The sequence below is a fragment of the Pinus tabuliformis genome, chromosome 1_1 (assembly GCF_031772625.1).
Source record: "Pinus tabuliformis cultivar Carrire ecotype Pingquan chromosome 1_1, CPIR1, whole genome shotgun sequence".
Lineage (NCBI taxonomy): Eukaryota > Viridiplantae > Streptophyta > Pinopsida > Pinales > Pinaceae > Pinus > Pinus tabuliformis.
In genome coordinates this window covers 405063462-405088662 of record NC_142297.1, presented here as the reverse complement: position 1 = coordinate 405088662, position 25201 = coordinate 405063462, and the positions used below count along the sequence as shown (strand labels likewise).

Genomic DNA, 25201 nt, shown 5'->3' with positions numbered 1-25201 from the left:
AAACTTGTTTTCATGAGCAAACCTAGAGACTCTAACTCCCCTTAGTATCTAAATCCTTATATCCAATGCCTCACACAGACTCAGTCCCTAGTTGGATTTAAAGACTAAACAATCCCATCCTCATCATCACTTATTCTAGTATAACATGCTCTTAATTGTTTATTGTACGTTTTCAAATAACTGTGTCATTCTCCCTTAGATTGATCTCCCTTTAAGATAACTAATGTTGTTTCCATGTAGTTATCCTATCCCATCTCGCAATATTCTTGAGTGTATAAAATTTCCCATCTCTTAGATCATAAATAAAATGTCAAGGTAACCTAAGGAAGCCCTTATTTCTTATCCTTGGGTCTAGCACATTTTGGACTTTGTCTTTGTTTCCCACACTCCACACCAATAAATTCCCAACAGGTAAAAAAAAATTAATGATCACTTTCCATATAATTGAGGTGTTTTAGATTTCTCTTAACATGATTTCTTACTCATTTCTCCAATATATCTAGAGCCATTTACTTGTCTTTAATGACTTGAACTCATAACCAAAAACTTGAATTAGTTGTCATACATTCTTAGCAACTAGTGCATTAAAGAAGACAAATATTATTTAACACTCAACCTGATTAAGCCTTTGGTATTGGTAGTTTTTCCCATGAAACTAGAACAATTTCATTTTCTTATGCATTCGTAACCAAATAAACCTGTGATGTAAATACATGATCCTTACCAATAGTATTTTATGTATCCATCCAAATGACATCTAGTAATTTGGAATCACTTATAACAATACTTTCGCCAAAACTAGTTAACCCCCTTTAAATAGCCACTGATTACACCAAGTATTTAGTTTTTTCTTTACCTTTGTTATTAACCATTAATAGTCCCCCTTTATACATATTATCTTTTGGTTGAAGCCTTAAATATTTCTAACCAAAATATATTTCAATGAAATTGAAGGGAAATAATTGGTTGATAAAGTTTTGTCCCTATTAGAGATACCCCAAAAGGTTATCTTTGATCTTTATTAAGTTTATCTTCATGCCTGTAGCCATGTAAACAAGGGAAATGTTTTCTTTGAGCATCTCAACCATTATTCTAGAACCTTCATAAAATATAAAGATATAATCACTAAAGAGCGCGTGGGTGACAAAATAGGAGTTCTCAACATTTATTGTTTCAAAGTCGCCCATTCCCACTAGCCTCCATTAGCAATTTTCTTATATCTTCTGAAACTATAAATAAAAGGATGGAGGATAATGGGAATCCCCATCTAAGCCCTATTTTTGGGCTTAAGTACTAGATGTTGCACTGGTTATAAGGATACCAAAAGATAAATAATTGATAGAAGTCATTTCCCAAGTAATGGAAAGAGATAAAAACCCATATGAATAAGGATTAACATTATTTATAGCTAGCTCACCCTATCATAAACTTTGGATAAATCCACCTTTACCACCAAATCTTTTAAATTTCCTTAATAGAATGTAATGTTTCTTGTGCAAACCTCACTACCACATAATTTTTTCTCACTTCCAAAATTTAAAATTATTCAATAAATATTTACAAGACATGATCCCTTTCAACCTTCTAGCGATAATCTTTCAAACTTCCAGTAATAAGCATTGATATGATTTTATAGATATAATTACATGGTGACATTGGTTCAAATTTTCAAATCTAGTCAAATTATCAACCTTGAGAATCATGGCTATGAATAATTTGTTCGAAGTTTCCTTAGCTTTTCCAAGAATTTTCCAATGGTTCTTGATGAATAAATCATGTTCAATGAACTCATAACACCTTAGGAAGAATTGCATCGGTATTCCTTTTAGACCTGAGTTTCTATTATTTTGAAAGAATTTAGGTATCATATGTAATCCATCCTTACTTACTTCTTTCATCAATGCTTGATTTTATTCTAGTTTAACAAACCTTGGGAAGAAAGTAGATAATCTAATTACTTCATGGATTGTAGCTTGATTTTCAACCATAAATATTTTAAGCAGTTAACACCTTTTGTTTCCATATCATTAAAAAAATTCACCCACACTTCACCTTCCTTCCCAATATTTCATTTAGAGCTAATGTTTTTCTCAATTGGCATATATATGAAAAAACTTATGTTTTCATCAACCAGCTAGAGCCAGATAGATCTAATTTTAGTCTCCACTCTTTCTCTTTGTCTAGAAGGGTTTGTCTCTTTTTATCTTCCAAATGTTTTACTTTTTCTTTTGATTATCTAAATTATAACCAAATAGCTCACTATAACATAATAAGGCTCTAAGAATGTCCTCTAACTCCTCGAGAGTTTAGTCATCCCTCTCCCTTTTTTCTTTTTACCATATCACTCCAACCTACTTTTCGCTATTTAAATTTTAGTGACGATGAATACAGATTGATTCTCTCAAATAAGAATCAAAAGATTGCTACACTTCTTTTATCCCACTCTCAATTTTTTTTCTTTTAACCATTTTAGATTAAGCTTGAATGTACTAGCTAGCTTCATTTGGGTTGAGTCCGCCTAGTGGAAACCATTAATGAGTTATTATGGCTTATTGGAGGAGAGATTCTAATACTAAAATATAATCCAACCTTCTTTCTATGCAATCCTCTCAATATTCTCTTGTTTTATTAAGTAGGATTTAATTTTGTAGGTTCGATGTCCAATAATCCCACCTCCAATTTTTCTATAAAGTACAAGGTAGACAATCATATTTGGAAAATAGTCCCCATACAGTCAATTCCAGTGTAGTGAATTTTAGGCCCCTTCCAATCACAGCCAAACCTTTTTGAAGCATTCACAATTGAACATATTATCCCAATATTTTATTCTTTCCATATAAGGCACATACATATGCAAAACCATGGTTTATTTTCCTAGGTTTAGATAAAACAATGAAGTCCTTATACCTGATGAGAAATCCCATGAATTAGTATAAGTAAAAAATATGCCCCCCAAACCAAAGGTCTCCTTACTATGTAAATGTAATTGGACTTCCAACACCCAAAAGTTTTGAGGGATCTTGCACAACTTTCTCCTCAATTGTCATTAATTCTTACAAAAATATGATAGATGGGTTATGTACATCTATTAATATTTTTGAGGCCAATTTTTCGAGGAATTTTCCATCTCTTGACAATTCACATAAAAAAAAAAAAAAATTGAACATTCTCAAGAGAATTTTCTCCAAGGGCCCAAAATAATGACATATGATTTCCACTTTTAAAATTATACATATATTTTTAAATTTGTGTGCTTAAGAAATATAGTGTGTTCCTCCTTTTTGAGAGGTTTTAGGTTCCTTTTCTTTCAAAAATACTAAGCCGTACTCTATCCTTTCTGGAAAAATTGAAGAACCTTTAGCTCTTAGCTCAAGGTTGTATTTTTTCATTCTAATGATTCAACTTCATAATGGGCTCCTAGGTCCCCTTATTCATTGGTTGTACTCATATATTTTCTAGATGAGAAAACCTCACTAGCTTGAAGCTATCTTAACCCTTTCAAAGGTTTATAGGAAAATGCGTTGGAATTTTTATCCTAAATAAACTAGGGAGGAAGTAACTAATTTGTTCTTCTTCCCTACTAACTTTAACTACCACCCAAGATCCAAAATATAAATTTTCAAAACTCATTCTTTTATTAGGGGGTGGGAAATTTTTTTATTACCCAATGCCTTTGAGATTTCCTTTTTGGTCTTTTTAGCGTTTGAAATTTTCCACCCACATAAGATTGTGCCTATCAAGATTTTTACTTCTACCATAAAGGATCCCTTTTATGTTTTTCAAATGATCCTTGGTGATCACCTTAACCCCAAGATATTGTACAACAACCTTGATCCTAATTTAAACAGGAATGCAACAAATTACAGATATAACCATAAATATAGAGATGCAATAGAAATAACACTTCATTTCATTAATATCAGATACTGAAATATGCTTACAAACAGAATGGAAATAAGATTAGCTTGGGCAATTGTAACTTATCTCTCAGAAGAGATGTAGCGGCTACATGCCTCTGAACTGTGTTACAATGAGGCTTGATGGCCTATTTATTATTGAGAAACAATGGAAAACACCAAACATCCAAAAACCTAACCGTAGAAGATGAAACACCAAACTATGGGCCTCGTTGGGGTAAATTGGTACACCAACTTCTCGGGGTCGTAACTTTGGCATACGATCTTCGTTTGATGCACATGATAGCTCGTTAGAAGGATATATCCAAGGAATACAGCTTCTAACAACAGATATCAAGTTGACAACTCTTATTTTCCATCATGACTTTCCAAGAAAATGTTGTTTAGGGCCTCAAAGTGGCTCCGGAAGTTCACTACCTGAAAAACTACCAAAAATAGTAAATTGTGCTACAATTAAGGAAACTAAAAATATGAAAGAAACAATGGTGGGGGTCTAACTGGAATAGAAGGGTGGCTACCAATATCCACATGGATCATTCCTCCCCCTTACGAAGCAATGGTCCCCATTGCTTTGAGTTCCTCCATGAGATGAGGAAACTTCTTCTGAACTTGGTCCCTGGTAAGCCACTTTCCCTAGTGAAGGAGTTGGCCTACTTTGACAACTTGATATAGTTGGATACTTTACTGTCAGGTGTTCTTGATTTGTGTGTCCGTGAACTGATCAGATGTAGCTTGTTCCATGCAGTCTAGATTTACTCCTGTAGGTGTGAGATGTTCTGCAATGTTTGATGTGTCCAGTAATGGTGGGAAGTATGGTTGAAGGAAGTCCACATTGAACACTGGGTGCAGGCCAAGGATTGGGGGAACGCTAAGTTCAAATTCATTGTCTCCCACAACCTTGGTAATAGTGTAAGGACCATATCGGAGTGGTCTAAGTTTCTGATAGGCTCTCGTAAGGCGTTCCTTTTGAAAATGAAACCAGACTTTGTCACCAACCTGAAACTTGTGTGGCACCAAATGTTAATCATGTTGTTTCTTGTACATGGCATTTGATTTCTCTAGAATGTCGTGGACTTGCTAATGGATGCGTTGGATGCGTTCAATAAATCTAGTCCCTTTATCAGCCTCAGAAATACATGTGTGGATTTGGTCCGTGTAGTCGCATGAGGCATGGCAACATCAATCAAACATAATGGTTGAAATTCGAGACCCACTTGAAATGGACTGTGACGAGTCGAGTTATGGAGAGCTCTATTATAATTGTGTTGCACATATGGAAGACTCTCATCCCAGGTTCGAGGATGCTTGGAGTTGTACATGCAGAGTATGTGCACTATCATCTTATTAACGACCTTCATCTAACCATCAATCTAAGGATGGAAGGCAGTCGATTTTGTGAGCTTGGTGTCTAATTGTGTCCAGAGGCTTGACTAGAATGTGCTTAGGAACTTGCTATCCCAATCCGATATAATGGTATGTGGGATCCCAAAATGCACCCTTACTCGTTCAAAGAAGAGTTTGATAGTGTCCCCTGCTGTGATACTCTTCTTGTAGACTGCCAATATAGCCATCTTATAAAATATGTGCATGACCATAAATACACAGTCGTTACCATGCTTGGTAGAATGGATGCTCGACATATAGTCCATGGAGATGGATTCCCAAGGCTAGCTAGGAGTAGGAAGAGGAGTGTACAAGCCTTGCTTCTTGATGGTTGGCTTGGCAATGATGTAGGCAGTGCCAGATTTGATATATTTCCCAAAATCCAGTCGGATTTTGGGCCAATAAAAGTACTTTTATAATACAACCATATTTTTCTCCACACCAAAGTGCCTTGCTACTCGAGTGTAGTGCTCCTCCCAAATCATATTGGCACGCTCGCTTGAAGGAACACAAATGTGGCCTAGGTAACATAATAATGCATCATGGAGGTGGAAATCAGGAACTTTCTTTCCATCTACTAGCATATGTTATGTGGAGGTGAACTCTGGACCACTTTTGTATAATTGCAGCCATCTAGAGGTCTCTTGACCACAAAAGTTGAGAACAGTAGTTAGTGCTTCCACTGTGGTCCAGCTGAGGGGGTCTACAACATGATTGGTGCTGACATTTTTGTATTAAATGTTTAAGTGGAATTGTTGCAGATATGTAGACCATTTCTAATTGCGATCATTTTGCAACTCCCCTATGTCTGTATAAACTGAAGAGCTTAGTGATTGATGTGGATAACCATCTCCTTCCCCAGAATGTAGTGCTTCCACCATTGCAAGCCTACACAATTGAATATATCTCTTTATAATATTTGTGGTACTTTCGAGTTGTATTAGAAATTTTCTCACTATGATAGGCCATTAGATTCCTGTGTTGGGTGAGGACTGCACCAATAGCATAGTCTAAGGGATCTGTCTTGATTTCGAATGGCTGTTGCAGGTCTGGCAGTGTGAGTACCGGTACAGAGTAGAGGTGTTGCCTCAACTCAATGAACGCCTTCTATTGGTACTTGGACCAAGAGAACTTTTCTTTCACCCTTCCCTTAGTAATTTGACTAAATGACCAAGTGATATGGGAGAATCACAACATGAACATCCGATAAACATTTGCAAGACCCAAAAAGCCGCGAAGCTCCGTTAGAGTGGTCAGCGCTGACCAATCGTGAATGAATTGGATCTTGGTTGGGTCCACACGCACGTCATGCTCATCTATGATGTAACCCAAGTATTGGACTTGGCTCATGCCAAAGGTGAATTTCTCCAAGTTGGCACACATTTTGTTTTTCAGAAGGGTTTGAAGGACCTGCCAAATGTGTTGCAAGTGTTCTTCCTAACTCTTGCTGAAGATGAGGATTTTGTCTAGATAAACCACCATGAATAAGATGGTGAAGGGCCACAATATGTCATCCATTAGCTTCATAAAAGTGGCAGGGGCGTTTGTCAACCCAAAGGGCATAACCAACCATTCAAAAAGGCCTTCCTTGGATTTAAGGGTGATCTTCCATACATCCGTGGGCTCGATTCCCTGCTCATGGGATCTCGAATTCCTGCTCCTGTGCGCGTGCTTCCTCATGAACACCTGATACACAAGCAAATGATTTCATCATAATCTTCTTGAGAAATATCCCCTTTCCCCATTAAGTTTAGAGTTTCTATCCACTCTTCTTTCATTCCTTTAATTAAGATAGCTCTTATGACTTCTTTTGGTAAGGTGGTGTGTGGAGATCTCCACAAGTTATAATTAAAATGTTCGACGTATTCTTCCAGAGTTTCATTATCCTTTGCAACCATCTTAAATATTTCATCTTTTAGCTCCCTAGTATTGCAAAAGTCCTAGTATCTTGTGAGGAAGGAAGTCTTCATATCATCCCAAAAATTAATAGTACGTCCACCCAAACCCATGAACCATCTTAAAGCTACTCCTTTTAGAGTAGAAGGGAATAGTTTTAGCTTTTGAGGGTCAGTGGTGTAGTCATACCCTCTATAGAGGACATAAAATTCAAATAGGAAGGCATCAGGATCCTCTGTGATCATCCCATGAAAAGTTGGGATGCTTTGCAGAGGAATAACCTTCATGGGGGCATTAGCTACTTGGTCAATTATGGGGTATTCCAATGTCAAGGCTTCACCTTGAGGTGGTTGATTTTCCATTTGGTCAAAGATGTGCCAATATCCTTCAGGGATTTCCAAAGGTGCTTTTTGATTAAGCAGAGGATTAGCAATCCGGGTTGGCTTTGCAACACTGCCTAGATCTGGGATCACAAGAGATCCTTGTTCCGACAACTGAGGTCCTGTCTTAGCAACTCCACTGGTTTCTCCCTCTCCTCTCTTAAGTTACATGAATTTCCCTCTTGTAGAGGATCATAATGTAAATTTGTTGTAACATGAAGTCTCTACACAGATCCTCCAATTTGGCTTTGAATCTCAGTGTAAATTGTAGATGGTGAGCCTGTTGCATGAGGGATTGCAACAGGACTTTTTCCAGATACTTGAGACTCTTCTTTTCTTAAAATTTCATCTATAAATGTCGTTCTCCCAAGGTTCATCGATCCCTTGGGTTTTTTGGATTTAGGTGGGGGGTTCTGATCTTTTTCTATCTTTCTATTCCTAGTCATTCATAAAAAGCTATTCCTATTTAACCTCTAAGATTTTGCTGAAAAGCGGGTTGGTAAGCAAGCAATTTACTTGCTAGGTACACATGTTCTTACCTCCCATTTTGTAAACGCAATTATTTTGCAAAAAGATACAGAGGAAATCACTTTGAAACACTCTCCCCAACAACGACGCCAAAATGTTGGTGCACTAAGATGTCTTTTTTACAGGCAATCTTAATTCCTACATTAATTGTCAACCCAAGACGAGTCTTTTTTATTTCAAGAGTGTCAACAATATATATGCAGTGAATTCAGAGGTTAGCTAATAACAAATCATTGCAATTAGTAATGACTATGTTTTCAAACTCAATCGAAACAATTATGAAATAAGTAACTCTGAAAGAAAATCATAACATACTTTGTAATTCTACTTAACCTATCATGAAAGTAAATGAATCTGAATAGAACCACAAAGAATCACACTTGGTAGTCTTAAATGGAATTGAAACTAACTCACTCAATTATTAAAGAGACTACGAAAATTGAACAACAAATGATAATTTAACAACGAATCCCAATTGGACAACAACTGATAATTAAACAACAAATGATAATAAAACAACAAATGATATTTGAACAACAAATAACTATATTGTGGAAAGCGATCAATTCTCTCTCAGAAATCTATGATAACATTACTTGGAATGAATCAACGATCTAATGCTGGAACTAACATAACCATTCCAACCAAAATCATTACTCATATATAACACATGGCTAAATTTGAACCTCGAATGAACAACAAAAGCAAATTGAATCCTCACGATAATCAAAATGATTTTAACTTAACATTAACAAACAGTAAAGAATAAAATAGAAAATATCATAGCACACGCAAAGCAGTAGATCTTCTCTTGACTAGGCCCAGAGTTGCTAGAAGTCTCCACTATGAGATACTCAGAATATAATTATGATTTAAATGTAGTCTTCTTCATTAACACGAATAACAGAGTTACAACATCAGCAAAGTAACAATATTGTATGTCCAAAAGAATAATTATGAACTGTGAATTTCTGAACTAGTCGTGCAGTTTGCCTTTCGGCCTTATATATAACAATTAGAAAATTAAATAGATAAAAGTGAATCCCGAGGATCATGGGATCTTGAGGATTTTTCAATACTCAATATATTCCTGACATAAAATATTATTGGTCTGCCCGGTCTTTCGTTGTGTTGTCTTGCCTCTAACGTTGTCTTTCTCCTTTATGAGATGCTGTTATTCTATCGATTGAACAACTATTGTCCAATTCACGTCTTCTTCTCATAAAGATAGTAAAAATCAGTTTTTCCTGCTTATATTCGTCTAATTTGTTACTGATTAATTTTACCCAACTGTAATAGTTATTTCCTCTACTTTTATCCATAAAGAAAGATAATCATGTGAGGATGAGTGCTAAATAAAGCTATTACTAAGGAGAAAACATACCTTTTTCTTGACCCAACAAGTGGGGCTACCTCCAATATCCTATATAACCTAGTACCCAAATAAATAATAACAGAGTGGGGTCTAGACTCATATACAACATGTTGCTCCCATAAGTATGGTGACCTAATAATAAATCACACACTTCATGAGAAGCAACATCACACAATACCTCATCCATGAAGGGCGTGATGTTGTAGGGAAGGTGACACTGCTAGCTGACACGAAGATCACATCCTTGGTGGATCCACCTGACCGTGTATGGCTGTGGATGTACTGTAGTCAGTAGGATCAGCCGCTTCATGAACTTTGCTAAAATTTGGTTCTTTCGGCTCTTGTTGTCAACAATTAACTGTGGTGGAGAACCCTTCACCCACATCTGCGAGTGGAATAGGCGTTTCCCTCTTTTGGATCTTTAGGCTCGATATTTTGGAACTTGGTGGTTTCCATGGTGGAGATGGGCTCGACGTCAATGATCTGCTTCCCCTTGTCATCCTGCTAGCAAGGTTCTGACTTAGAGTCGGAACATGCGTCGGACTCAGAAACCTTTAGCTCGGCCACCAACGACTGCTTGGCCTGACACTCACTTGTGTTGTGAGTGGAGCTCTTATGAAACTCACACAACTTTCCCGTGCCCTTCTATGTCTTCGTGGTGTTGCTCTTTTCTTGCAGCTTCAACGGGTTATCTTGGGTCACCCCGCCTTGGCTCTGCCCTTTTCTCTATGCTTTGGGGGCGTCTTTCCCTTGCTTCAGATTCGTAGATCCAAAGTCTCACTGTTTTTGTTTAAACTTCTGTTGGATCTTCACAATGTATCGGTACACATGCCGAGTGAGAGATGTCTAGGAACTCCATCTCATCTTGGATGTACCTGTGTAGGCAGCTGCAGTACTTGAGTACCAAATGTTTCTCAGAATCCCCGATACCCAACTTTGTGAGAAGGGTATGAAAAAAAATTTAAACTCTAGCAGGTCTTAATCCCCTCCCTGTCGCAACGTGGTCCACTTTATGTATTTATCCTCATAGCTCCCGACAAGGTAGTACTACTCCTTGATGACATCCCAGAACAAATCCCAAGTGGGTGCGGCTGAAAATAGTGAGTGCATACTTTCATCCTTGTTCTCACAGTAGGTTTCCCACCACTCCTTAATGTGGGGGGTGGCTTTGAGCAGAGAAAAAGTGATATTTTCCCGACTGGAAAAATAATGAATAGAAAAATATCCTTCTAGTAGATTTAACCATTTGTCCACATCATCCACATCTATCTAACCCTCAAATATGGAAATTTCAAAGTTAACTTGTACCTCAAAGGGTGTGGTGTTTCCAGAGTAGCCACTAGAAGTAGATGTGTCATTGTTGGGTAGGCGTTGAAGGATCTAGGCGACTGTTGTCCATCATCGTGTTCTTCTATCGCTCGAGGGCTTCTTCAAGCAACATTTTAAAAGGATATCATGCCCCATCATCTTTATTTTCTTCCACCATGGGAGGCTAAAGGGATTTGTGAGGTAGGTCTTGCAAAGGTTCAACTAGTTTGAGCCCTAACTCCTCATATCCCAAACTTGTTGGGGACATGCAAAGAAAAACAGAGAAAGGGAAGACCACTCTAATACCACTAATTTGAATTTAAATAGGAACGCAAAAAATTACAAATATAACCATAAATATAGAGATGCAATACAAATACCACTTCATTTCATTAATATCAGATATTGAAATATTCTTACAAGCAAAATGGAAATAAGGCTAGCTCAGGCGATGGTAGCTTATCTCTAAGAAGAGATGTGGTGGCTACATGCCTCTGAACTGTGTTACAATGAGGCTTGAGGGACTATTTATTATTGAGAAACAATGGAAAACCTCAAGCATCCAAAAACCTAACCCTAGGAGATGAAACGACAAACTATGGGCCCCATTGGGATAAATTGGTACATAAACTTCCTTGGGTTGTAACTTTGGCATATGATCTCTGTTTGACGCACACGATACCTAGTTAGAAATATATATTCGAGGATTAAAACCACTAACAACAAATATCAAGCTGAAAACCCATATTTACCACCAGTGATTTTCGAAAAAAAACGTCATTTAGGGCCTCAAAACAGCTCCAAAAGTTCAAGACCCGAAAAACTGCTAAAAATAGTAAAATGTCCTACAATTAAGGAAACTGAAAAATTGAAAGAAACAATGATGGGGGTCCAAGTAGAATAGGAGGGTGGATACCAATATCCACTTAGATCAACCCTTAAAACCTTCATCATTAACACCTTGTTTATCCTTTCATACCAAGAGCTTCCTTATATTTGGAATTAGAAAGGTAACACTAGACAACCATGAATATGACATCTTCCACAGTTAAATGGAATGCCTTCATAATCGATTGGGTTGATAGAAAATGTTAGTTCTCTTCTAGTTGTTATCGAATCTACCAAACCTTTTATTAAATCTATTCCTAGTAGTATCTAAGCCATCCCCATATAATTGTAATTACAATAAGGTTTATCCACCTCATAATAGATACCTAAATCATTGCACATTTTCATAATATTATCATCTGACCATCAAATTTGGGGGAACCTTCTATGTCTTATCTAGACTCGTAAATGTTCCATTCAAGTTGATAAAAATGATCTAGCATCAAAATCCAAGTGTCATTTTAATCATAGCATAGGTTGTGATCCCCACTTCCCTTCCACTAGTTATATATCATTTTATTGACCTTGATGTAGATGTAAGTGTCCATACAATGCACCCTTTTACAACAATGAGTATTTGAGGAGTGTATCCTACCTCCACTTCAAAGTGTTACTTCATCAAGGCCTTTAAAGTATCACATTCCATTAAATTTTTTTTAGAAGAAAACCACTAATGTTGAGTCCTCTAAACCCATAATCTCATGTATTTTTATGTTTTCACCCAATTGTAGGCTTATTACCTCCTAATTTTTCTTAATGCACTCTCAATATTTCTTTGATTTATTAGCCCTTCCAAGTCTCAAACCCTCCAACTTCTAAAATCCTAAATCATTTGATTCAAAGGATGATATCTTGCTCGTTAAATCTTGCTCTTGTATAACTATAATGGAACTTTACCAATTGAAACAACCAACATTTCCATCTTGAAATAAAAATGAAATTAATTTATTCTAGTGTTGAATGTAGTTAAACTTTGTTACGAGATCTTACTACATGAATAATTGCTCCATGTGTTGATGGAAACTCTTTGTTCGATTATGTGTAGAGAAAGTGTGTTCCAGAATCCATTGGATTTGTCGAGAAGTAATTTATTGTTAAATACCTTTCCTCATATTGAATCCCCATAGATGATTTTTTTTTCAACCAGAGACCCTTCACATAAAATAATGTCATTGTATGTGTAACCATATAAATGTGATATCAACAACTCATCAAGAATTTCCATGGTTTCTTCCTCTAATGGATATGATCTCATTTGAATTTTACTTAAAGGGGCACACACATATTCATGAGAATTGGTCACTATATTGGACTATATCTACTAGCATTCCAAAGGATCCTCCAAAATGTCCATCACATCCTCCTCAATGTTCTGTGAAGATCCCTAAACCCTCGGTCAGGCGGTAAGAGTCGATATTGCGGACAAAACCGACCTCCCTAGAAGCAAAGGCTTTCTAGTGACAAACAAGACAAATAAACACTACTTTTCTCTAAACATGCATTTAGAATACAAGTAATCAGGTGATTTTAACATACCTTTAGTCCAACGCTTTGTAGTAGTCCAGCCTCGCCGATCTGGATGAGCTCCTCCTTCTCTTCGAAACCTGCATTCACTAACAAGCCAAAAGATTAAATAACACCTGATAGACTTATAAAATAACAGATATCCATCATACAGACCAAGGAGTATATGAAACAAATCATGAATAACAATCTGTTGAGAAAAATGAGTTCATTTGTATTAAGTGGAAACAAAAGAAACCATTACAACCTGAGCCTTGGTGTTGTGCAGGTCCCTCCTAGGGTCCAACAAGATTTTTCCTTTACTTTGATCAGCTCACCCACTTCCAAATAAGGCTAGGAAAGGATGGGAATCTCTCCTCTCAAGCTTTAGAAGGGAGTCCTAATTCTAGCAACATCTACCCTTAGGAATGTTCAGCTTTCAACCTCCCCTCCCTCTGGCCCAATGCCTGTATTTATAGTGCTCTAGAGGAAGTTATTCAGGTCCACCATCAATGGGAGAAGCCCCTCTTTGAATGGGATATCTCCCCTCTTGATGGGATAAGTTCCTCTTTCATAGGGATACATGAACCATCTGGAGGCGCTCCATACACGTCAAACAAGCTTCTAGAATGCTCTAGAAATGACCACAAGTAACTTTTTTGGAGTGAAACTTGCATCTTTTGACCTTTACAGGAGTACGCACACTACCCTTTACAGACAGAGCGTACAAGTACGCAGGTATTGTGAACTTGGGGTGCGTACATGCAGGTAAGGCTAAGAGAAACTGCGTACCCAGAGATATATAGATTTTTAAAGACTTTCTCTCTTTCTTGGAGTTTGACATGGAGAGCAGAGGTATGAGACTTGCCAAGGAGGATAGTATGACAGTTGATGGAGACATAGTAACTGCAAATAGTCATGGTGACAAATTTTAGTGTAACACCCTCCTTGTTGCAGCTTTAAAGATCCTCCTTAACATTTTTTCTTCTTAACGAAAGCTATTTTTAATATTTTAATATGCAATAAATTTTTTTACTCAATGTTTACCAAGTTCTTCATCTCTAATTGGTATGTAGACCTTGTCTATCTCTTTCATAGTTGTATTATTTAATTCCTTTTCCACATGTGTAATTTTACCTCCATTAAAGGGACCCAGGGATAGAGCATGGTAGAGAACACAACAAAATAGGCTAGGGCATGAGTTCTCTAGAGAGTGAAAATAAAAAAAATGCTAAAGGATTCTCCATTAAAACAACTTGCACCATTATGATTATGCCACCATATATTACATGCCCATTTTGGGAAATAAATGGTAATTTCCTATGGCTTTCCCTATAAATAACCTAAAAGAGATTATTGGTTAGGGTAAAGATAAATTACAAGTTTGTGAACCCTGAAAATCTGAATTGCTTGTAGTGCACAAAATCTAAGTGGGACGATTTGAGAATAAGCTTTGACTACTGTGCAAGTATGTTACATCATAAAAGTTAACAAATGATGTTGAAAACCCTATAAAAATAAGACAAAACAAATCCCTCATCACAACGATGCAATCAAAGCCATGCAATTATTTAAATTGATCCCCATATTTAATCATTGATTCATCTTAATTCCATCAAAATTCATTTACTCTGAAGATTGATCCAAAACCAATTTCTAGCAGTTTAGTTTCCTCTTTCTCCAAGTTTATTAAATGATCAAATATTCCAAACCAAAATATTTAATTTAGAATATTAGTTTGCACTGCTAAGATCTTCCTTAGATGATTAACAAAATGCTTTCATTGTGCTTAAGGATTCATGAATTTTTGCAAGTGAAATGAAGAGTTTTTATGTTAATTTTATGAGCAATTTAACATAAACCATAAACTGAAGAGCAGCATAAACATGCACAGAACATCATCAAAAGCACATTACAACAAGCACATGATAAAGGAGTTCACCCCTCCTAGGCTACGTCTCGTTGGTCCAACTTCCAATGGCTTGGGCATCTCTATTATGCTTAAAAGTATAAAAATTTGTGTTTACAATGCTCGAATGCTTCTAAAACCTGCTCCAATCAGTTAAGAATGCTAAAAATGGCTATCTAGCCTCTTTTTTCATCCATTTTGGTGGAAAAATGAAGAAGTTATGACTTCCCCTTGTTTTCCCACTATTCATTCCATAAATTGCTCCACATCCGTGAGGAACCCAAAATTTCACTCCAAAAATACCTAAATGAGTGAGAATTTTGCCATGTGGCGGGCCATAATTTGTCGGCACCGACTGCGCATCACAAATCGCAATCGGCAGAGTCTCGCGGTCTTCTGGACTGTGCAGCGGGCGGGAGATATGTGATTGTGATTCAGCAGACCCGATGAAACTCTTAGATGAAGCTTATAAATGTATCGTGTCCGAGATCCTTTTGTAATTGATGGATAAACCAACCCATGCTTAAAATGCTCTACGATACGGCGAACCCACCGGGAGTATTAGACATAACATATAGATTATCACATCCAGGAACCTCATCACATATCGCAATCAATGCTTTCCGTCGATGGATACCAAAACCCATACAATTGCGGACCCGCTGGGATTATCAAACCTAGTCCATAAAATATCGGGTCCAGAGCCCCGTTGAAATTGCAATCAGCTCTTAAACCATATGCGTATGGACCCAATCTCCATTCTATGATAAAACGGACCCATCTAGACTATAAATCACAATGGATAAAATATCAGGTCCGGAACCCTGTCGCAGTTGCAACCGGGATTACTCCGGGGATGCTTTGTAAACACTAGCCCCTTTGCGATTGCTATATGTGATAAATCACATCGAAACTCAGTACCTACCGAGGGATGATTCTATAACACCTCCCTTCGATGATGTGTGATTTTCGAAATACAAGAACCAATGGTGGCCTATCACTTAGCACCTCCTGATTCCCTGATGGAACTTGCCACGTCATCCAGTCCTACCATGTGAGCAAGTCAAACCTGAACTTTGACTTGCTCTAACTTCTGCATATGAGCTTAGATTTGAGTTCCATTCACACTGATGGAATCGGGATGATGAGCTCTTCGATCTGAAGCTAATTTTAACAAGATTCTAACACTTTGATTTTTGAGCCTAATTTTGAGCACCTGATCACTCCTCCCCGCTAGAAGCCATTTGGACCCCAAAAGGATCACTTTCAATTGTTTAGTAGGTGAGGTTATAGTTCCCTTACCTTTCAAACCTCTATCCATTTAGCTTTTGATGGAATTTTAGCCTTGAGCCCCACTAGAAGATAATCAATACTTCCCCTTTTTGTTGTCCTTGTTCTTCTGTCAAGTATAGTGTCTTGTTGAAGCACATCAAGGAATTCTGGAGAAAAGTATTCAATAGATGGAATTTGAATATTCTCTCCTTGATATTCAATCAAAGGAGGCTCATACAACTTGAAATTCTAAACATTAACAACAACATAAATTTTCATATATGAAGGAAAATCCAACGTGAAGGCATTGTTACCAATATTTTCCAAAATTCTGAATGGACCATATCTAATTGGTTTGACCTTTTTACCTTCTGCTTGGAGCCTCTCTTTGTTTATGTGAAGCCAAAATTCATCACTAACTTGGAACTTGTGATCTTTACGATGCTTGTCGTGCCTTGCTTTGTACTTTCCTTGATGTTTCTCAAGATGTTCTTGAACCCTTTGGTGTACTAATTGTATTTGTTCAATGAACTTTATTGCTTTGTCTATGTTGCTATGACCTTCAATAGCAACAACTTTGGCAAAAATAAAATCCAAGGGAGATTTAGGCAAGTATCCCATGCATGTCTCAAATGGCGAAGTTTGAATGGAAGAGTGTTTGGCTCGGTTGTAAGCATGCTGAATATAGTGCAACTGTTCATCCCACAACTTAGGAAGCTTGCTGCAATACCCACACAAAACATGTATCACTGTTCTATTCACTACCTCTGTTTGACCATCTATTTATGGATGAAAGGTTGTACTCTTTTTCAATTTGGTGCCCATGAATCCCCATAATCTTGACAAAAAAATCCCAACAAAGCAAGAATCTCGATCACTAACAATGGATGTGGGCATCCCAAAATGCACCCAAACATCCTAAAAGAATAATTGAGCAGTTTGTCCAGTTGTAACTTGTTTTTTACATGGAATCAAAATACACATTTTTTTGAACCTATCCACAACTACATACAAATAATCAACATCTCTTTTTGACAATGGAAGACCTCCTATAAAATCCATAAAAACACTCTCCCACTGTTGTGTAGGAACCGAAAGTGGTGTGTACAATCCTAACTTCCTATTTCTACGCTTACTGATTGCACATAATGAACATCCTTTAATAAAACAAGACACACCTTCAAGCATGTGAGGCCAATAACAATACCTCCATAGATGTACCATCATCTTACTTACACTGAAATGACCCGCAATATGAGAAGTATGTGCCTCTCTTATGATATTAACTCTTTCTCCCTATGGAATACAAAGCTTGCCAAAATGACACAAGAAGTTATCATGCAAATGATAATCCAATTCCTCCACTTGGTTACCTTGACCCAATCTTGCATAAACATATTGAAAGTCATTATCTGATGCATATTTCTTAATATAACTTTCATGTAAAACATAACTATGCTTGAGTAAAGTAGCTACACTAAAAATAGGCCTAGAAAGAATATCAACAACTTTATTGTAGATACCTTTCTTATACCTAATTACCAATTGGAATGGTTGAAGAAAACCCATCCATCGAAAGTTCCTTGATTGCTGCAACTTTGATTATGATTGCATGTATTGCAATGGTTGATGATCAGTGTGAATGACTGTTTCCTTACCCATCAAATAGTGTTTCCATTTTTCACATTGTGCACCAATGCATACAATTCTTTGTCATATGTAGGATATCTAACCACTGCACCATTAAAAGTTTCCAAATGAAAAGAGATAAGCTTGCCATGCTACATGAGCACTACACCCATAGCATAGTCACTAGAATATGTCTGAATCTCAAATGATTGTCTCAAGTCTGGAAGTGTGAGTACGGGATTTGTACTGATCTTTTTCTTCAACACATCAAAGCCCTTTTGTTGTTTGCCTCCCCACTGAAAAACCTTTTTCACGCTTGTCAATGCATGCAAAGGAGCTGCTATAAGAGAAAAATTAGCAATGAATTTCCTCCAATATTGGGTTACTCCCAGAAAACTTCTTACCTCTATAACTGTCTTGGGCCTTGGCCAATTTACAATAACATCAATCTTGGAGGGATATATTTTCAAATTCACCTCCTCCAACAATATGACCCAAGTAAACTAAAGAAGTCTTTCCAAACTCGCACTTTGACATGTTAAGATACAACTCTTCTTTTTTCATGACATCAAGTACTTTTCTTACATCCCTGACATTCTCATCATGGGATTTACTAAAAATTAAGATGTCATATAAGTAGACTATGACAAATTCATCAAGAAATGGCCTCAACACATCATTCATCACACACATGAATGTAGCAGGAGCATTGCATAAACCAAACAACATAACTAGCCATTTAAACAAACCTTGTTTTGATTTGAATGTTTTCTTCCAGATGTCTCCTTCAGCTATTCTAGTTTGATGGTAGCTGCTTTTTACGTCGAGCTTAGTAAAATACTTTTCATCTTTCAATTGATCCATTAAATCATGTATTCGAGGTAGTGGGTAATGGATTTTTATCTTAGTTTTGCTTAATGCACGAAAGTCCACACACATGCACCATGTTCCATCCTTCTTTAGCACCAAGACAATAGGTGAACCACATGGCGAGGAAGATGGTTTGATGATCCCTTTATTCAACAACTCCTGGATTTGTGTCTTAATTTCTGCACTTTCCATCACTAACATCCTGTACATGCCAATGTTAGGAAGAGGACAATCTTGCTACCACTGTATCTCGTGTTGGATTCCTCTCTTGGTAGGTAATCCCTTTGGTTCCTCAAACATTTTGTCATATTGGTTAACTACGTCAACCAATTCAGATTTCAAATTCAAATCACAACCTTTAAAAGCTTCATTATCAACATCATTTTTGGGTTTGATCATGAGAAGCACAAAATTCTTGCTCGAATTCACCAGTTCTTTCATATGCCCTGCATTAACAAGTGAAAGATTTGTTTTCTTACTGTGAGCTCTCACAATATATTCTACTCCATTTTTTTAATAAATGATATTTATTTTCATGTTGATGGAAGATAGTTTTTTTTTTCATAAAGGTATGGGCTACCCAAAACAATGCCACGGATATCTAGTAGCACAACGTCAAGCTCCACTTCATCTATGAAATTTGCAATAATAGCAAATCTCAGTTTACAGTTTCTAGTAACCTACAATTTCGCATTGTCACATACCCATCCAAGTGGATACGGTTTATGATGTGGAATAATTTCCAGATTTAAACTCTTGATAATGCTTTCAGAGATAAGATTGGCTCGAGAGCCACTATCAAAAAGCGTATCAATCTTGTTATGTTTTGAGACCATCCTTATGTGAAACAATTCTATTCTCCTCTTTTCATTTGGAGTTTCATTTTGAGACTTTGAAGAACTAATGCTAGAAATGGATTATATTCCTTTTAACCCCATGGCTATGATTTTAGTTTCATCACCTGAATCAGATCCCAAATCTTGTTGAGTGGCTGCAGTTGTCTTATGTTTTCCTTTGTTGTTGTTTTTTTTTGGTCTCATTTCAGGATGAAGCTTCCAACAATGAGCTTCATTGTGACTCTCTCTAGAACAATGTTTGCATGTAATTTTCTCTCCTTTTTTGATAGATGCATTTTCTTTGCCTTCCCTTTCAAATCCTTTTCTTTTTCTTTACCCTTAAACAACTTTTTACTACCTTCTTCTCGGGTGTTTTTCCCTCTTTCCTCAAGATGAGTGGCTTGCACACACACATCATCTAGATTATTGGGATGAAACATTAAGATAGTATGCCTAAGGTAAATGTGCAAACCCCCTATGTACTTCAACAAAGTGTCCTGTGATTGCAAATCTACACCTAACATCAAAGACCTTTTTCTGAATTCTTGGGTGTAGTCTTGCATATTTTGACCTTTAAGCTCTCTAAAGTTCTTCTAATTCATGATGATTTTCTGCATATAAGCTAGAGGGTAGAATTGCCTTTTAATTGTAGCAATGAATTCATTCCAAGAAATTGAGATATTATTGTGTTGGTTAATATCCTCTTAGGTCTTTGATTCCCACCATATTAGTGTTGCACCCTCCATTCTCAAGGAAGCTAACTGAATCTTTATGTCATCCTCTTGAAGGTTTTCAATCTTGCAATAGACCTCCAACTGACGAATCCAATTATCAAGATTCTCTTCATTCACTTCACTATTATACATGGGCAACTCGAATTTAACATCAAGTTTTAAAAAAGGTGATTTACCAGTTCCTTTTGAAGAATGATGATGGATATGAGTAAGGGTTGTGTTAGTGGAAGAGGGTGAAGACGCTTGTGAAGAAGAAGATGAAGTAGATGGTGGAGAGGGTGGGGTTTTGTCTCCATTTCTATTACCTCCTCTTGAAGAGCCTTCTCTATTGGTAGGTTTGGAACTTTTTTCTTGCAACCTTGTATTCCTCTCTTCATAGAGGACCTTCACCATCTCTGCATATCAAAAAAATCATTTCTGAAAGTCTTCTCATCCTCTGTCATGTTTATAGGTTCTCCTTCATGAGACATGATCTCTGGAGTCTCATCTGCAACTTGAGGTTGAATTGGTGTTGGAGATTGTTGCAACCTTTCTCTTCTTCCCCTTGACCCAATTTCAGGGCTTCCAACTAGCTTTCTTTCACCTTTTTTGAGTCTTAACCTTGTAAGCATGACATAAGCTTGAAAACAATTAAATCCTTCTTTCACAAAGCGAACCTAGGGCTCTAATACCAAATTGATCTAATTTAGAATATTAGTTTGTAGTGCTAAGACCTTCCTCAGATTATTAACAAAATGCTTTCATTATGCTTATGGATTCATGAATTTTTGCAAGTGAAATGAAGAGTTTTTATGTTAATTTTATGAGCAATATAACATAAATTATAAACTGAGCAACAACATAAACATGTACAGAACACTATCAAAAACATCTCCTTGGTCCAACTTCCAATGTCTTGGGCCTCTCTATTATGCTCAAAAGTGTAAAAATATGTATTTACAATGCTAAAATGCTTTTGAAACCTGCTCCACTCAGTTCATAATGCTCAAAAATGGTTATCGAGCCTCTTTTTGAATTTAATTTGGTGGAAAAATGAAGAAGTTATGACTTCCCCTTATTTTCCCACTATTTGTTCCACAAATTGCTCCACATTTGACATGAACCCACAATTTCGCTTCAAAAATCTGCTAATCAAGTGAGAGTTTTGCTGCGCAATGGGCCATAGTGTGTCGACACTGACTGTCCATCGCAAATCGCAATCGGCGGAGTCCTGCGGTCTTCTGGATTGTCAACCAAGCAGGCGATATGTGATTGTGATTCGGCGAACTTGACGAAACTCTTAACTGAAGCTTATAAATGTATCGCGTCTGGGATCCTTCACAATCGATGGATAAACCAACCCATGCTTCAAGAAATCTACGATATGGAAAACCCATCGGGACTATTAAACATAACATATATATTATCGCATATGGGAACCCCATCACATATCGCAATCTACACTTTCCATTGGTGGATACCAAAACCCATACAACTGTGGACCGTCGGGATTATTAAACCTAGTCCATAAAATATCAAGTTCAGAGCCTCGTCACAATCACAATCGATGCTTAAACCATCAGCGTATCAACCCAACCTGTGTTCTGCGATAACACAGACCTGCCATGACTTTAAATCACAATGGATAAAATATTGGGTCTGGAACCCTCTCGTAATTGTAACCAGGATTATTGTCAGGGCAGCTTCGTAAATACTAGCCCCTTTGTGATTGTGATATGTGAGAAATCACATCACAACCCGGTACCTACAGAGGGCCGATTCTGTAACACCACCCTTTGCTGATGTGTGATTTGGAAAATGCGGGAACTAATGGCAGCCTGCCACTTGGCGCCTCCCGATTCGCTAATGGAACTTGCCACATCATCCAATCCTGTCATGTGAGCAAGTCAAACATGAACTTTGACATGCTCTAACTTCTACATACAAGCTCGAATTTGAGTGTCGTTCACACTGTTGGAATCAGAGTGACGAGCTCTTCGATCTGAATCAAATTTTAACAAAATTCTAGCACTTTGAATTTTGAGCACCTGCTTGCAAAATCAAGTTTCAAATTATAATTTCTTCTCTCAATCAAGCCAAATTGGCATCTGTGATTTCTCTTCGATGGGAGAAACACAAATCCTCTTCCTCGATTGTGACAAAAGAGAGAGGATTCCATATTTGAGCTATGTTTCACCCTCCATCTATAACTTGACATATAAAAGGTCAACCACTCATCGAAATAATGTTGTTCCAAAATGAAAACATATTATTTTGCTACCAAGTCATCATATAGTTATATTATATTATATCATTTCAAATATGCCTTTGCAATTTTGTATTCTCTCCAATTATTTGAGTCTATTGAGTTTGTTATAATTCCTTTAAACTTATTGAGTAATACAATTTGCAATTATAGACATAGAAGATAAAATTTCTAGGAAAGAACACATCAACTTTAAATTCATCTTAACTCAAGATATATCATAGCTTTCAAGGGATTAAATCCCTAAAGGTGAAAACTTTTCCTCGAGATTTTTTCAATCTAAAAAATATTTTCATCTTATCCCTCTCTACTCATGATAAATTTGATAAAATGGATTTACTCTAGTTCTTAATAGACATACACACAATGTTAGCTCCATGCTCTTAATACAAACACATAAAGCCACCATGTGTTAACTCGTTTTTAATACACATACACACACATACCCACTTTTTGTTAACCCCATGTACTTAATACACAAACATACGCACACCCACCATGTGTTAACTCCATGCTATGAATAAATAGATATACAAACACCATGTTTGAACTCCATGTTGAACTCCTTGTCTTTAATACACATACACACACAAACCCACCATTTTTTAAACCCATGTTCTTAATACACAAACATATGCACACCCACCATGTGTTAAATCCATATTATGAATAGATAGACATACAAACACCCTGTGTGAACTCCATGTTGAACTAAAGAATTTCACCTCCCTTGTGTTTAGCAGTATACTATTTAAATGTTTTAATATAATTTTTTTTTCCTTAACATTTAATTGTTATATATAATACAAAGATTTGATGCTAATATTAAAATATTCTACTTATAAATAATATTGAAATATTTTTAAACATGTGCCATATCCATATAAACATGAAAAGAATTCAACATCTCCTCCATACTGCTTAAAAGACACCTTTTCACTGAGAGATCTTGTCATAAACATGAAAAGAATTCGACATCTCCTTCATACTGCTTAAAAGACACCTTTTCATTGAAAGATCTCGTCATATAAAATGTTGGTCCCACTCTATGTATCTCTATCTCTAATGATATACACACATTAATTCACTATTAATTATAATTCAAAGGAGTACATTATATAATTATAATGAGTTCATTATTGTTTTTTTACATATCTCTCAAAGTACTTCATTTAAATAACATTTTTCTAACCGGCCATAATATTGTGAAAATTTTTCAGTGACGAGGGACGGTTGGTCCATGATGTCGTTAAACATGTGTTGAGTATGAAACGTGTACACAAAACATCCAGCTATTCCTACGATGTGTTCCTCAACCATCGTGGCAAGGATGTTAAGAACACACTGGCCAGCCATCTGTACTATCGTCTTCGTAATTACGGTTTGAGAGTGTTTTTTGACAAGGAGGAGATGCAGAAAGGAAACAGAATAAATTTGGTGATAGAAAACGCTATTAAAGGCGCGCCTGTTCATGTTGCCATCTTTTCTGCAGCCTATGTAGAATCAGAATGGTGTATGGATGAGCTTGTACTCATGGTCCAATCCGAGTCGATCATTATTCCAGTTTTCTACAATTTGAACCCTACAGAGATGTGGTCGAATCCTGTGGACGGCACGAACGGTGTATACGCTGAAGCCCTGCGGTTGCTCGAAGAGGAAAAAACATTTGACCCTCAAAATCATCAAGAAAGACCGCGATACAAGTCGTCGACCATTGAAAAATGGAGAAAGGCTCTGATGGAAGTTACAGGGAGGGACGGTTTCAAGCTGGAGACATATGATGGGTGAGACCCCCACCTGCAACATTTTTTTAATTTTACCATTTATCTATTTAGGCGTTTCTTACTAGTAATTTCATTGTAAACATTTTTTTCAGTGACGAGGGGAAACTGGTCGACATGATCGTGCAAGAAGTTGTTAAATACAAAAGCAAGGGACGATGGAGCAAAACTTTTGAAAAACAATGCCAGAACAATGTTAGCGGCATCGAATGGGAATGGGAACGCTTTGTTGTTTTACCCAAATTCGATTTCGATTGGATATGGTAAAAATGGGTGTATAAAGATTTAATATAAAAAAAGAATTGATGTTACAAATTCTTACCAATAGAATTTACCATTCTTTGACACTTTCATATGATACTTTAATATTCTCTACTACACGGAATTCCTTGTTTTTAGCAACTGCAAATGGAATTGGCGAATTTACTAATTTTTTGGGGGGCCAATACCGCCAAACTTGATAACTATGTTTGTGTTCCGAGGATGATCATATGTCAATCATTTATAAAACATAACTTTTAGTTATTAATGGAATTGCTTTTATGTTACGGGAAGAATATGGGTGTGAAATATTTCGAAATCTTTAATGTTTGCGAGTTGCAGATTTCGAAATAAAAGCATCTTTTTGACTCACCCCTCTCCGTCGGAGATGCCTTGTTTTTCATATATATTTTAGTATCGCAACATATTTGGTTAGACAAAGTGGTTCACTTCTGTTATCAATGGAAAAGCCATTGGGTTTCCAAT

General features: G+C 36.7%; 1 protein-coding gene across 1 annotated transcript in view; it reads left to right on the top strand.

Moving 5' to 3' along the window:
• LOC149213388 (uncharacterized) overlaps nt 1-24807 on the top strand; it is a 29123-nt gene extending 4316 nt beyond the window's left edge. Inside the window, exons 2-3 of the mRNA XM_089390748.1 lie at nt 23894-24457; nt 24550-24807. Of these exons, the coding sequence (XP_089246874.1) occupies nt 23894-24457; nt 24550-24721 (736 nt within the window). The 3' untranslated portion in view covers nt 24722-24807. The remainder of the gene's footprint in view (nt 1-23893; nt 24458-24549) is intronic.
• Nucleotides 24808-25201: the final 394 nt, after the last annotated feature.